The 15,966-nt window shown below is 43.4% G+C and overlaps 2 protein-coding genes across 2 annotated transcripts; one reads left to right on the forward strand and one right to left on the reverse strand.

The window, feature by feature from the left end:
* Positions 1-488: 488 nt before the first annotated feature.
* ccdc85b (coiled-coil domain containing 85B) lies at positions 489-3,224 on the reverse strand. Its single transcript, XM_083685768.1, has one exon. The coding sequence runs from the start codon at positions 2,480-2,482 to the stop codon at positions 1,880-1,882; it is 603 nt and encodes a 200-aa protein (XP_083541894.1). The 5' UTR covers positions 2,483-3,224; the 3' UTR covers positions 489-1,879.
* A 2,150-nt stretch (positions 3,225-5,374) lies between these two features.
* On the forward strand, positions 5,375-9,565 carry fibpa (fibroblast growth factor (acidic) intracellular binding protein a). The gene is made up of 11 exons (XM_083685587.1): positions 5,375-5,659; positions 5,830-5,914; positions 6,034-6,232; positions 6,685-6,811; positions 7,185-7,285; positions 7,366-7,499; positions 7,781-7,889; positions 8,142-8,205; positions 8,415-8,501; positions 8,657-8,754; positions 9,197-9,565. Exons 2-11 carry the CDS (start codon positions 5,830-5,832, stop codon positions 9,264-9,266), a joined length of 1,074 nt encoding a protein of 357 aa, XP_083541713.1. The 5' UTR covers positions 5,375-5,659; the 3' UTR covers positions 9,267-9,565.
* Positions 9,566-15,966: the final 6,401 nt, after the last annotated feature.

Below are 15,966 nucleotides of genomic sequence, written 5' to 3' on the forward strand. Positions count from 1 at the left end.
TCTCTCTCTCTCTCTCTCTCCCTCTCTCTCTCTCTCTCTCTCTCTCTCTCTCTCACACACACACACACACACACACACACACTTGAAGTTCATATGATTGTAATGATAAACGGGGTTTGAAGAGAGAGAGAGTGCCCAAAGATGTGTGTACTCCTCTCTGTCAAAGATGTGTGTACTCCTCTCTGTCAAAGATGTGTGTACTCTCTGTCAAAGGACCTCTGTGTATCACTAAGTGGGTGAAAGCATTACTGTCCACTCCAGATCCCCTTGCTGTGCAAACAAGGATCTAAAAATAAAACTGATGAACATCTACAACATCAGGCTGTACTGTATGACATGGACGGGAACATCAATCAAGTGTAGTCAGGGGACATTTAGGTCACAACAAACAAGTTGAGAGATCAATCGTTCATGTAGCATCATGTATATGGAGCTACTGTATGTATTTCTGCAAAGTCAAACACACAAAGAAAGGTCAGAACACGATGGAGTGTCTCAGCCAGTGTATTTAAAGCTCTTCAATGCACTACGAGCATAGCCCACCAATCACAGCCAACAACAAAGCAAATCTTATCCAATCCATGAGCATGAGCAAACAGAAATTTGTATTTGTTAATAAAGTAAGTTAATACTGATAGATCAAGATAATGAAGACAAAAAGAGAGAATATCTCAGAATACAGAATTACCACAGAACATGAGTTATATTGGGGTCCTGACTACTGGCAACTTAAACAGAAAAGAGTGAAGTAATAGCATAGCTGCAATAATCATAATAATAAAAGGTAATAATAATGTAATAATAACAAAATCAAATACAAATGACACAATCAGCTTGCCTAGTTCCCAGCATTTATAAATCCATCATTATGTAAAATCCAGTCTAGCACTTCCAGTTTGATAGAAAAGCGGCTGGAGGAGTTCAGCCGTGTGCAGTCCAGCTCTAACTGAGGTCCAAGTGATATCATTGGTGCAGGTGCAAGACACAAACCAGCAGGGTGCGGTGCCCATCACAAAGTCTAGTGTTGTACAGCCCTGTGTACTGTGGCACACCTAACTACGTCTATCTACCGAGCAAGTTCAGTGTAAAACTGAAGGTCACCCAAGTCAGATTTGATAATAAACCATTTCATTGTTAGTTTGTGATATCATACACACACAGCACCCCAATCCTGACCTGAGGGACAGAATGCATAAACTACATAGTTATTGGGTCTCATTAAAAAAAAACATAAAAATGTTCAATCACCCCACAACTATTTCAGTGCTTTTGGATTTCATGTACAGTAGAGTAGACTAATATGGCTCAAAACTGGATTAACATATGAATCTATAGGACCCATTACAGCTCTGTCCAGTGCAATGCAGTACAAAATAGTCTACTCCCAATGTAGTCCAGTGCATGAGATAAAATCATATCCTCACCCTTCTTTTCACCATCAAACACCTCTTGGCATAATGCTGAAAAGAGAAAAACTTTCAAAAAGTCTGTTGTGGGTAAAAACATAACATTTAAATAAAGTATAATAACTGAATAAAGCTTGATCTTTTAGTCTTTTAATGTCAGTGTCTTCGTGGCCTCTTTTGTAAAGCCGCCACCCTTCATCCAGGAGCGTCGTGCGTCTCTGGTCTTTTCTCGGGATCACGTGTCAAGCTGTCCCGCAGGGCAGCGGCAGAAGACACACGTGACCGCCGTTAGAAGATGCTGCTGTAGTGTGGAGGCTAGCCTCTAAGAATGATCACAACAAACTTCTGTTGAATAACAATGAATATTGTAAACGATTCTATTCCTCTCATCAATTTTATCATCCCATATTTCTCTACATCGTCCTCTTTTTCAGTTATTAGTGTCAAGTATCCTATCCAGTGCTGTCCCATGTTCAGTCATCAGGTGAGCAGACCAGGTGGAGTTGGTCCGGACTGCCGACGCTGCCGGTACTCGAACTTCCATCCCCCAGGTCTCGGGCCACCATACAGGGCAGGCTGAGCTCAGTGGATCCACCAGGACTGGAATCACTCCTGCTGACACACTCCTCCTCCAAAACCAGACACAGTTCCTTCAGGTCCAAGTTCTCCTTCACCAGTCCGTCCTGCATTCTCTCGAGGTCTGCCAGTTTTTTCAAGTATCCGCCCAGGTCTTCGCGCATCACTTTGGCGGCGTGGTGGCCGAACAACTGCCATTCCCGGGCGAGCTTTTTTACTTTCAGTCGGTCATCGTCGAGAAAACAGCACAAATCGCGTAATTCTGTGTTTTCTTCTTGTAGACGCTGGTTTATGACTTTCAGCTCCCTGATTTCAAGCAGGTGCCCCTGTAGTTGTTTGTTGACCTCTTTAATCAGGCGTCCACGTTGAATAAGAGCGGATATTTTTTCCGACTCCTCTTTACGCAGTCGGCTCACCAGTTCTTCTTTAGAACAGGCAAGTAAATCCTCGTCAGACATATTTGACAACTCTCTATTATAGATCTCACTGTCGCTCCCCATCTTTAGACTGATTGTAATTCAATGACCTGAGAAAAATATTCTTCCCTTATTACAGGATGTCCTAGGCAACAGTAGCCAACAACTTTAGCAAATTGAACTGGCCTGCAATAGCTGATGCTCAGCACTGTGGCACGTTCACAAGGCTTTTTGCAATAATTTCAAAATGTCTACTATCTATTCCCTCTCAGCATTGAAGGAAAATGTAGGGCAATAGGCCTACAGCAATTCTTGATTTACTTAACAGATAATGGGAGCAGTGTTCATTCTATAAAAACATATATAAAATTACCTGAAAAATTTCGATGATAAAACTATGCGAAAGTGAAAAGAGGCTATGCTTTCATCAAATGTTAATCCATCATCCTTCACACCAGAGACGATAATCTGCGTTTCAGAGGCCTTTACGTGTGCTTACTGTCCTAGTTACAGTCAGGGAGGGTGAGGTTGCCGTGCTGTATTCAAATCCGTTACTTTTTATTGTGTAGCCATACGACCTGTAATCCTAGGCTATATCGAAAAACCTTGAATACAGATGTGATAATGTTGTATTGCTGGTATCTTCATGTTTTCTTATCAAAAATGACATGCTAAAGAGCAGCTGCGATCGTTCTGTCCGAATGGATGTTGTATTTCCCACCGTTTGAAGGATTTGTTTATGGCATTCCTTTTGATTATGAGCCCAAGCGAAAAAAATCCATGTAGAGGCCGAGGCAGAAAAATGACCAAAGATTAAGCATCCCGATGTGTGCTCATCCTCTGTTGCGCTAGTGGACAATAACAATGTCCGCCTCCTTCTTCAGTCACTTCTCACGCCGATGTTTCCTCCTCAGACCCGCTCACATTTAGAGAATCCCTGAAACTGCGTCCGTTAGAAGGGCTTGAGGACAACGGGGGTAATCGAAAGGAAAATCGTCAATTAAACACAAAATGCGTAAATACAATGAACATATAGTATAAATCGTTAAAGAACACAGGAAGCTCGCAGTGAAGTTCACAATATTCACTTACGCAAAAAAATCCCCGTGTCGGATTTAAAAGAAAAAATAAATAACCACAATACAACAATGTTCCCTGCCTGTTGGAGGCTGGTGGAGGCTGGTGGAGGCTGCTGGAGGAGGCGGTAGTAGAAATGCCCCCTCTTTCCGAAGCTCTCACTTCCCCTCTCCTTCCTCTACGGTAAAATAATACGTATTGTATCCCGTGGAAAGAAATGACATCACACCTATAAAATCGAATGTACATGTGTCAATTGTGTGCACCTTGTTATATCACCTTACTAAAAATTATAAAGTATAAACATTACATTGAAAATTGTTTTGAAATTCCAAATGATGGATAGGTTCAATAGGATTTAATTATTATTATTATTTTTTAAAGATCACCAAATGACCCCACTCTGCACCCCCCAACCCCTGGCCCACCCCCAAATACACACACACACACACACACACACACACACACACACACACACACACACACACACACACACACACACACACACACACACACACACAAAGAGAGAGAGAGAAAGCTACTGCTCACTGTAGAATATGTCATACAAGCTGGATCACACTTACAACAATAAATGTATCACAGTTACCAGTGTACACAATTTCAAACTCAGACGGAAAGTGTGACAACATGCTTTTCTATGGTTTAAGCTGAGGCATTCGGCCACATCCTTCCGCCCTGCACTCCAGTTCTATTGTTTCAGTGAGGCCATAACAATGTAGGGTGTTAGCCAGGACGGGGGGGAGCTGGGGATGGAATCAGGGCACTGTGAGGTTAGCTAACAGACGGGATGGGACTGAGAGGGGGAGGGGGTTGGTTGGTTTTCAGTGAGAGGTGTAAAACAAAAAGACAGTTGACTGTGTAGTTTTTCTCTTTTGTAATTTTGAAGGACACAGACAGATACAGAAAAAGAGGATGGGAGGGGTGAGGAGGGGGATTTATTTAGATTAATCTCCACAGGGAAAGGGGACAGAGCACACACACGCACACGCACACGCACACACGCACACACACACATACACACACACATTTTTAGCTATCACAATTTAAAAAATGTCCATTCATATAAAGGAAACTATGAATTATAAAAAGCAACCAAGAATACCAGCGTTGATGTTTTATTCTAACAAGGTCATGGAGGAAAAACAACTCTTATTTCCAGCCAGGCAGCTTTACTGTAACTGGAGTGGAACAGCATCGCAGGGGGACAGAGTGTTCATCACAGGAGTCTAACATTTTATCTGATATTTAAAGGAACATTCAAATGTGTACAACATACAGGAATTACAGTACATCCAGTAACCCAACATTCTCTTCAAACAGTCAACACAAAAATCACATTTAACATTTAATTAATCATTGAAATGTGTATGATTGAATGGGAAGAATAGCCTTGGCCAGGGCGTTATGGTCATTTATATACCATTTCCTTTAACATTTATTTTTTCCCCAAAACTATTTCAACTAGAAGTCTAGAACTTTAACAGCATGGGAAGTAGTCTGCACATGCATAACATAACAGGAGGCGAGTGATTGTGACATGGATAAAGATATTTGGTTGAAAGTCGTCATGATGATACTTTTATTAATTTATCAATGGTACATTTTGTGTTGATGAATATCATGTCTAATGATAGTCTTATTGTGACAAACTTGTTAATGGGAAAATAACATTTGATTTCTATATGCATGTGAAATATGACTTTTTTTTTTTAAATGTCGAAATATATTCATGATTGATAATAATAATATGATGTTTCTAATGTTTCTGCTTCTAAAAGCGTCCGCGCTGAAAGGGGCTCCACTTCCTGGAACGTCACAAGAACAGCCTCCACGTGACAACACCAGGAAGTGCTCAGCCGCATCTGTTGTTGACGCCAACGTCTCAAATGGACTGCAGCGTTTTAGCACAAACCGCAACGTCGACACCAGTGTATTATGTTGTATATGAGATTACTATTAGTTATGGTTTTTAGATGAGAGTCTAAATTAACCAGTTGTATCCCGTGAGGTAGTAATGTTACATAGCCAGCTAACGGTAGCCAGCTTGCCTTCTATGGACCTCAGTTAAAACACAGACAACTTCAAAGACCTTTACTTTGATATTTTAGCACGTCAGCTTGTAGTATAAGAGTACAACATAATTAAATCCACATTGATACCAGGGTAAGTAGCAGGCTGCTGCCGTCTTGTTTAGCCAGGATATGTCTGTGGCTCCGTTATGACGAGAACAGAACAGTCATTCCACGGGTGACAATTTATGATGATAGCAAAGTGAAATGTCCATTTAAATTTAGACTGTAATGAAAAGCACATTCCTGCTCCTTTCCTCCCAGATGTCAGTGGAGCTGGATGTATTTGTGGGTAACACCACCATCATGGACGAGGAGGTCTATCAGTTCTGGTTGGATGGCTACACAGGTTTGGACCACAATCCCTAACTCATCTAATGACACATTTACAGACATAGACATACAGTAGACATACAGTAAAACCATACCACACATGTAAATGACATTTGACCCACGTTCCATCCTCAGTGAACGACGCCGTGAAGGTACGGATGGAGGGAGGGGTGATGGAGGAGTGGGAGGCGAGTGCAGAGGTCCTGCACAGTGACACCATGGACCAGTACAGAACCTTCCAGATGTGTGAGCGGCTCCTGCACAGCCCCTCCAAACTGGCCAACCAGCTGCTCTTCCAGATCCCACCCCATCGACAGGCCATGCTTATAGAGAGGTGTGCTGATGCCCTTCTGTCTCCTAATGGCCGTCTCTATGTCTGGGCCTACCTTGCAGGTCACCTAGTGGTCCTCTGTGGCTCAGTTGGTAGAGCATGGCGCTAACAACGCTTAGGTTGTGGGTTCGATTCCTGCTGGGACCATATATACTGAAAAATGTATGCACTCACTGCAATCTAAGTTGCTTTGGATAAAAGCGTAAGCTAAAATACATACGTTACCTAAAAAAAAGACATATATTACCTAGTGTGTGGTATTCCCTCATTTACTGCGTAGCCTCTTGACATGGTATACTACTATCTATCTGCAAGTCTCATATCCATGACCTTGTTAGAATAAAACAAATCAACCCTGGTCAAATAGGAGTACATAGTCATAGTCATCTTCCACCATCATCCTATTGTGCTTGTCATTTAAAACCATGCCTTTTCTTGTCTGTCTCTCTGTACAGATACTATGCGTTTGACGGTGTGTTTGTGCGAGAGGTCCTGGGGAAGAAACTTTCAAAAGGAACCAAGAAAGACCTGGATGATGTTAGCGCCAAAACAGGCATCACACTGAAGAGCTGCAGACGACAGGTGAGATGAATACTCGCACAGCCGACATCATTTATTGTTCTATTCTGTCATTTGTTTTTTCTATTTTGAATTGTTTTTATTATATGCTTTTATATTGTTGTTCTTTATGTCCCATGCACCAACCTCACCAAGTCAATTTCCTGTATGTGCAAATATACTTGGCCAAATAAAAGAATTCTGATTCTGATTCTGAAGAGTAACACTCATGTAGAAAGACAAATGTCATCTGTCTGACAATCTGTCATGTCAGTAAGGACCTGCAAGAACTCCAATACATTACATTGTTGTAGCCACTGTGTCTTGAGAAGCAAATTAAGGTGTTTTTCTACACAATCTTCAAGGCTACTGTGTTATTGTTCCACTTTTCTAACAGTTTGACAACTTCAAACGCGTTTTCAAAGTTGTGGAGGAACTGAAGGGACCCCTGGTGGAGAACATCCGTCAGCACTTCCTCCTCTCTGACAAGCTGGCCAGGTAAACAGATGAATAGAACACCTTCTCTCTAAGCATGTCCTCACCTGTTTCTAAACCACACTTTCCTCCTCCTGTTTCAGAGATTACGCTGCCATTGTCTTCTTTGCCAACAATCGCTTCGAGACGGGGAAGAGAAAGCTGCAGTATCTCACCTTCCAGGACTTTGCTTTCTGCGCAGGGCAGCTCATCAGCAACTGGACTGTGGGAGCCGTGGGTGAGAGCTGGACTCTGGACCACACCCGTAGACAAGCATATATTCTATAAATATTCTGTCAATGTATACATCATTGGTCACACCACTACCAGGTGCAGCTGCTTCCAGGGCGAAGGCACTCATTGCCATAGATTTATTGAATCAGTTGATCAATCAGATTCATGGAATATGTAGTATGATTCCAGAGACCTGCATTAATTAGGGGAAACAAATGAGTTAATCACCATAATCTAGCATCGTAATATTAGATCAAGATTTCTGATTTGAATTCATGTTCTCAGATAACATGGTGGAAGACATGGATGTGGATCTGGAAAAGGAGTTCTTACAAGATCTAAAAGAGCTGAAGATTTTAATCACTGACAAGGACCTACTGGACCAGCACAAGAGGTTTGAGAAATAAAACATCTGATGTATTTGTATTTGTTGTATAGTTGTTTTTGGGTTAGTTCCTGTCAAGAATCCATCAAATGCATTGTCATTTTGTATGTGTGTGATGATGATGTGATTATCATCTGATGTGATGAGTGATAGTATTTGATAATTACCCTCATTAACAATATGTTCTGATATCCTTTGTGCCCTTATTTGTATTCCTCTCCCTGCCTCGTCTTCTTCCTGCCTCGTCTTCTTCCTGCCTAGTTTGGTGTGTACGGCTCTTCGGGGGAAAACTAAAGCATTTAACGAGATGGAAGCTAATTTCAAGGTGAGTGACGCATGCTTTTCTAACCACTACTACTTTTGTGATGACTCAAGAACATGTGGTTGGCCTCTGGAGTAATAGATAAACACAACTATTGCAATAGAATACGATGATGCTAGTAATGGTAATGTTTGAATGTTTTATCTGTGTATATGTTTGTTTACAGCATGGTAACAGTGATGATGAAACGGCATCTGTCTTTTCTCCCGTAGAATCTCTCCAGAGGCCTGGTCAACATTGCTGCCAAGCTCACCAACACGAAAGACGTTAGAGATTTCTTCATCGATCTTGTAGAGAAGGTGCATTTACATCTGTTATGGTTGTTCATGTTGCACAAGCAGCCTGTATAATAAGCAGGCAGTGTTCAACCCTGGCCCTTGAGGGAAATATTAAGGTCTGCAGACTTTTATGCTTCCCGTGAGACCGTGTGATGTCATCTCTTCCTCTCTCTCAGTTTATTGAGCCGTGCCGGTCGGACAAATGGACACCGGGAGACATGAGGCTCTACCTCACCCACTACACTAACTCAGCACACATCCTCGACACATTCAAGTGAGTATTGGATCACGATGTCTGGAGTTCATGTCGGCACTGAAGGGCACATAGGTTGCAGCTTTTTAACGAGTGTGTGGCCGTGTTTGTGTATGTTCATTTCATGCTGGCGTCTCTGTTTCACCAGTGGGTGTCACTCTATCTCATTCCTTATGTCTTAAACTATAGTTACCTTGTTTCTCGCACAGCCACTCTGGAATGTAGTTAACAGTTTACACAACCCTGCACCACGACACACTTAACAAAGACATATTCATTGGACAAAGTTATTAAAACGTGGACCCCTCATTACTCTGAATGAACAAAGATCGCTCCATTTCATGTTATGAAACTGATTTTTTATTAAGAATTTGTCTCAGGCCTTAAAATCTCCCTTTTTCTCCATTGCTCTCCCTCTCTCTCTCTCTCTCTCTCTCTCTCTCTCACACACACACACACACAGACACCAGGTAGTGTGGGACAGATACATGGGAGTCATCAAAAGCTGCATCCTCAAAATGTACCACGACTGAGACGTCCTCCTCCGGTCCTGACTCCATCCTGCATCCTCTCCTGTCTGCAATCTCCATTTAAATCCTTCGTCTGTCAGATGTTTTCTCACTCTAATCCTTTATCCCAAATTTCCTTCGACCAATTCGGCCAGCTGGCCCTTCTGCTCTTTCATCCCTCCCTCATCCTATCTCTGTATCTTATCCTCCCTCCCTCATCCTATCTCTGTATCTTATCCTCCCTCCTTTCCCTTTTGACTTGTTACTTTGCAGTGTCATGTATATCATCATCATATGTAAATAAAGGCAACACATTTTATGTTGATGGACTCACTGTATTTCTGTTATAGTTACTGTATTATGTATGATATTTTTTGAGGCTGTGTTGTTGTGTTTGTTTGTCTCTAAAAAGAGCAGGAGGGATGGAGAACCTTTCGGTCAAATATAGCACTTCAGAACTTGCATCAATTGCAGCATTGCTGAATATGAATTATTATGAGAATATTGGAACTGCGTCTGCAGAGTAACTTAGACCTAAGTGAATTAGAGTGGATTATGTACAGTGCCTTTGGAAAGTTTTTAGACCCCTTCACTTTTTCCACATTTTGTTGTGTTATCGACTCAATTTAAAATGGATTAAATAAAAAGAAATTGCCATCAATCCACACACACAATACCCCATAACGACAAAGCGAAAAGAGGCTTTTAGAAATTTCAGTAAATTGATTAAAATTGAAATACAGAAATACCTCATGTACATAAGTATTCAGACCCTTTGCTATGACACTAAAATTAGCTAAAATGCAAAAATGTAATCAACAAATCACTCAAAAAGCTGAATTGAGTCCATCTTAATGCAAGGATAATAGTTCATGTAATTTTGAAATTAATATCTTTGTTTTTATAGGATCTCTGATTTGCATAGGAATCAATTACACACTGTGTGGATCAGGTTGTCATTACAAACTGAGTAAATGGAGAGGAACAAAACTGCTCAGGAATGCGACCCTGAGGCCTGGGGAGACTTACAAAAATCTACAAAGTTCGGAGAGGAAAAAGCACAGTCGATGGGACAACATCGTCTCAGTCACTCAAAATTGGTCTGTAGACAAGTGGCCAAAAAGAATCCCTTAATGGAAAATAATCTATCTCATATCCATAATTGTGTTTGCAACAATGAATTCAAGTGATACAGCAAAGAAAGTGGCTGGAAATATGATATTTTTGCATTTTAGCTCATTTTAGTGTCATAGCAAAGGGTCTGAATACTTATGCACATGAGGTATTTCTGTATTTCAATTTTAATAAATTTACAGAAATTTCAAAGACATTGTTTTTGTTTTGTCATTCTGGGGTATTGTGTGTGGATTGATGGCAAATTATTTTAATTGAAGCCATTTTAACGTGAGTCTATAACACAACAAAATGTGGAAAAAGTGAAGGGGTCTGAATACTTTCTGAAGGCGCTGTATTTGAGACCTCAAATAGTGATTTGTGTGTGGTGTGTCTGTGTGTGGCCACTGTGGGTGGGGGAGCAGCAAAGGGGAGGGGGGTCTTAATTTGTGGTGGGGGGTGGTTGTAAATGACAGAGTGTGATTTCTTAACAGTGATGCCCCCCTGCAATGACAGCTGTCCCCCCCCACCCCCCGCACACACACAAACAACTCATGGTAATGACAATAACAACGTTGTTCATGTGGGATTTGCTCTGTGGGAAAATGTAATGCTGTAATTTCAAGAAATTATACCTAATGAATGTCTGACACTGAGAAGTTCAGACGGTTCACAGTTGCCGGTGTCTCTTACAGTGCAGCCTTCATGTAAACGTCAAATGAAATGAAACTTTGGCAAAGTAGTCGTTATATCATAACAAAATCTCTTGAATAAATGCAGGTACAGTAGGATGATTACACCAGGATCACTCTTTCCATGCTTCTACATCTAAACATGTCTGCCTGTATATCATCCAGAAAGGACCTCCAGTTTAAATATTTATTTGAAAAAGCTAACTACTTTTCCAAGAGGACGTGTGTCTCCTCTCTCCTCCACTCTCATTTTTGTCCACATTCCACTAACTTCTCTCCCAGGCTATAAATATCCGGCCATGTCAGATTGGACGGCAGCGAGGGAAAGTTAGTGGCTGTAAAGAAAAAGAGAGGAAGATGGGGGAGGTAAGGAGAGATAGATGGGGGGTAAATGGGGAGAAGGGGGGAGAGAGTTTGGAGCTGTGGGGGGTGAGTTTAAATGAAACCAGGTGTGTTGTGTGACCAGTGAGGAGGGGGAGGGGGGGTTGTTGGGGGAGTATGTCTGTGAATCTATGCAAGTTGTTGTTCCGCCTGCGATTTGGACGGATTTGGAATTTCGGAATTTGGGCCGCAGACCAGGAATTTGCATCCTGGGGGTTCAGGGAGGGGGGTTGGTGGGAGGGTGGAGGATGGCAGTGCAGGGGGCCAGAGGGGGGGTAGGAATGGGTTGTCCCTCTCTCCTCTCTCTCTCTCTCTTTCTCTCTCTCCCTCCCCTGCATGCATTCAGCTGCTCCAGCTGTCGATTTCCCCACTCACTCTCTCAGGGCCATAGAGGCAGGAGCAGGACAAGACAGAGGGACCACTTCAGCTCTCCACCCAGACAACGGACCACCACCACCACCACCACCACCACCACCACCACCTCCACCACCACCACCACCACCACCACCACAAGGGGAGAAGCACCTACAACCAGACACCAAGACAGACAGGAAAAAGGAACCTGAGGACGAGAGGAAGAAGATTTTCCAGAGCGGAAGAAAACTTGTCTGTGAGTTAACCATGTTTGTTAGTGAGTGTGTGTAGGTGTGTGTGTGTGTGTGTGTGTGTGTGCGTGTGTGTGTGTGTGTGTGTGTGTGTGTGTGTGTGTGTGTGAGTGTATTATGTCACAAAGAAATGGAGAAGTGAGGAGCACCTCTCACCCCCCCTCGCTCTGTACACGTCACAGAACACCATTGCTCTCCCCTCAGTCTCCACGGCTACAGCTGCTGGATCTTTACTAGAGCTGAGGTGGCAAGGACCCCTGTGTGTGTGTGTGTGTGTGTGTGTGTGTGTGTGTGTGTGTGTGTGTGTGCGTGTGTGTGTGTGTGCGTGTGTGTGTGTGTGTGTGTGTGTGTGTGTCTGAGAGAGAGAGAGAGAAAGAGAGTGAGTGGGAGGAAGAGAGAGAGAGAGAGAGAGAGTATGTGTATTTGTAGTTTGAAATGGATTACAAAACTGTTCTACAACCCCCCACTACTATTTCACAACTGTTTAATGTCACAATCAGTCTGGTCATACTTCCAGCTCACATCATGAATGAAAAAACATACCGGACACGTGGTCAGTTTGGACCGCATGACGCGGTCCTCCGTGAGGTTGGACAGACATGCTTTAGTGTGAGGAGGACACACCAAGACAGAGCCAGACGCCCACATAAAACAAGATGGGACAGGTGCCACGCAAAACCACTAAAAAATACACGCACACGCACACGCACACGCACACGCACACGCACACACACAGACCACTTCTGTACAAGGCAAGGCACCATTTTATCACAGTGTTTGTGTTCCCTTAACTGCCTGACAGCTTCTCTGTTCATTCTGTACGGCTGGGCTGACTGGAGTGATTCAGGTGGAAGCACGGAGGCATGGCCAAGAGGGCTGCGCCCCATAGACCTAAACTTCCCTGACCCTCTGTGTCCATCATCTACTGCCCTGGGCATTTACTAAAGCATCACTTTACCTCTACTCCCTAGGCCTGGCTGCTGTGAGGTAGCTAGCTTTTACCTATAATTCACCACCACTGCTGACTGCAGATGTTGTGATGGGAGGAGAGGTGAACTCCTGAGGGAGCCGTTGTGTTTTAATGTGTTTTCTTGAGACATGTTCCTTGTAGGCTGAATGGAACAACGCACCACAGGACTGTGATTGGATGAGATGAAAGTGTTTTGGTTTGTGGACTGATCGCATTGGCCTGGATTGGAGGCCTAGTCGGGTACAGACTTTATCAGGAAACATGGTATCAAACATATTGAACATCGTGTTTGAGAGAGCGAAATAAGACAAACTGGGACCTGAACAATGGCCTGCGAAACAGGTTTCTAGCCCAGGACTGACTCAGTGTCTCTAATATCCTGGCTTTGCAGGTTCAGAGCAGTGTGGGGAACAAAGCACAGCTTGAGCCTGGGCCACCATGTCAGAGAGCAGCTCCATGCACTACTGAGCAGAACGGAACAAACCCTAGCTATGTATATATCACAAGACAGGACCATCTCTGGTTGGCCCTGTGTGTGTGTGTGTGTGTGTGTGTGTGTGTGTGTGTGTGTAACTGTGTGTGTGGTCTCGCTGAGTGTTTTGCCTCGTCCCCTGAGGTCATTATTTATGACCCTGCTGATATTTTGCTGGGTGTTTCTGCTAACTGTGTGAATTTAGGGAGAGGTTAGCCTCTTGTTGCAGTAACAAGCACCCTGAGACCAGGACTGACACAATAAGGAGAACACTAGGGAGTAGAGTAAAGTAAAGGTCCATTCATTTATGTGATCTGTATGTGATTAATGGTGTTTATCCTTTTGTTTGATGATTCAACGATAGTTCCACTTCAGTGACTGTCCAGGAACACATACAGTACTGTATTTCTGTACCTAAACCGAACACAGACAATGGACTGAAACAGCACCGTGACCCGTGGAGGAGGCTCAGAGCAGATCCTCCTACACAGAGTCCAGTGGACGTAAGGTTGGCACCAGCTGTCTGCTTACGTGAACCATGGGGGGTTTTCCCAGAACCTGATACTCTGGGAAACACTGTGATGGCAGGGTATCCCAACTGGGAACTTGAACCCACATCCTCGCCACGGGCATTCCAGAGGTCCACCGCCACTTGATGCTCAGTGCCGACGTCTCCCTCTCGCTGCCCACACTCAGGGCCGAGCGAGTGACTCCACGATGAACTGGCGGACAGTTTGTTTTTTGGTGGTTATGGGTCATTTTCTTCCCGGTCGCAGGAGAACCACAGTGGCAACGTGGACTCTGGGGTGTTCACCAGCAGTCTGTCTGTGCTGTCTGGGGACAGTGACTGTAGACTCCTGCCTGTGATGCCCCAACCTATGTACATGTATTAGACTGAGTATATACATATATTACAAATCTACAGAATTATCACCAATAGGTTCCACCAATACTTGTTCTATCAAGTATACTGTACTGTGGGGTGCTCAGTGGCGTAGCACACTAAGGCGCATACCATGTCATCGCAGGGTCCCTGGTTCGATTCCGGCCATCGACATATCCTGCATGTCATCCCTCCTCTCTCTCTCCCATCCTTCCTGTCAATCTCTACTGTCTCCATCCCAATAAAGCAGAAATGCCCTAAAACATATATTTAAAAAAAAAACTATACTGTACTGTACAGTGAGACTTACTTAAAAGATCTCACTTGTACGTTTTTGAGTGTGTGACAGATTTTGAATTTGTGGCAGGTGTGTTATTGTGTGTGGTTTATATTGTGTATATCTTGTGTGGGCACAAGAGCTTGGAATTTTTTCTCTTGGTGTTTCTTGGCATTCTAGCACAAAGGTTACATTTGGAGTGTGATGTAATACAGTGAGCATGTGTGCGTGCGGTTGTGCACGTCGCTTTGTGGCTTGCTGTTTGTCTCAGTGAATGAACATAACAATAACCAGCACATACTCAACATGGCCTCTGAGGTTTGGCGTGTGTGTGTGTGTGTGTGACAGAGAGAGAGAGAGAGAGAGAGAGAGAGAGAGAGACTGTACATGTACGCGAGTGAGTGCGTGTGTGAGAGTGTACACGTAGGGCATGATTCTAACTTTCCTCTTCATATATTTTGTCTGGAGCTCGGACTAACTGAAGGTTGTGCTCGAACAACGCTTGCTCAGAAATGTTTTATTATTGTTACATTTGGCCTATTTTTTCGCTTTTTTTCCCCCCGTCTGAGGGAGCTGAAATAGAGGATTTATTTGTCTAGGTACAGGATCTACTTAAACAGTTGTGCTTACACTCTACAGAAACGTTAAATGGGGGGTAGCGCGGCCCTCCCAAAATGAGAAGCCTAGTTCTGTCTGCCTGCTCCTCTATGATACTCCATACACTTTAGTGAGCAACACGCTATCCACAACAGAGAATAATGTCAGACTCAGAGGTACGACTAATTCTATCTGCAACACAAGTACAGCAAAAGTCCTTTAAATGGAGTGTGAGGCAGTGGAAAGTAACGTCTGTGAAACTGAGAGACAATATCCTCCGATTTAGAAGCTCATACAGACCTTTCTCAGATACTGTGTACAGTAGGTTCAGCTTCCAGAGGTTTTCAATAAGAGGTCCCAGGCGGCTAGTGTGTGTGCATTCCTGGTCCCAGTTACAGTCTGGCAGGCTGAGGAAACAGAGGGCTGTCTGTGAAGAGCTAACATGAAAGTATTTCCGCACTGTTGACTTTGTTATTTTCAGCTGATGGATGGAGTACGTCATTATATGTACATTTCACCAGCAGGGGGAGATGAAACATGCTCAGACTTCCTCTCCGTCCGTCATACCGGCTGGGAGTCAGGGAAAGTTGTTCGGTTATCAAACAGTGAATGACGTCTAGGAAGCTAGATGAGCCGTCCAACCGGCTGAAATGTTGCTCCCGCACGTTACATTTGGGAGTTGATTTACTCTGAGCTTCACTTCAACCAGGTGAACAACTGTGTGAGTTCACAAA

The sequence above is a fragment of the Argentina silus genome (genome assembly GCF_951799395.1).
Source record: "Argentina silus genome assembly, chromosome: 15".
Lineage (NCBI taxonomy): Eukaryota > Metazoa > Chordata > Actinopteri > Argentiniformes > Argentinidae > Argentina > Argentina silus.

What these genes read in the sequence shown, in the direction of transcription:
- ccdc85b (XM_083685768.1), bottom strand. Translation starts at nt 2,482, where the DNA reads ATGGGGAGCGACAGTGAGATCTATAATAGAGAGTTGTCAAATATGTCT.
- fibpa (XM_083685587.1), top strand. Translation starts at nt 5,830, where the DNA reads ATGTCAGTGGAGCTGGATGTATTTGTGGGTAACACCACCATCATGGAC. An exon ending in CAGGCCATGCTTATAGAGAG is followed by an intron (nt 6,233 to 6,684) that starts GTGTGCTGATGC and finishes CTCTCTGTACAG; the next exon opens with ATACTATGCGTTTGACGGTG. An exon ending in CACATCCTCGACACATTCAA is followed by an intron (nt 8,755 to 9,196) that starts GTGAGTATTGGA and finishes ACACACACACAG; the next exon opens with ACACCAGGTAGTGTGGGACA.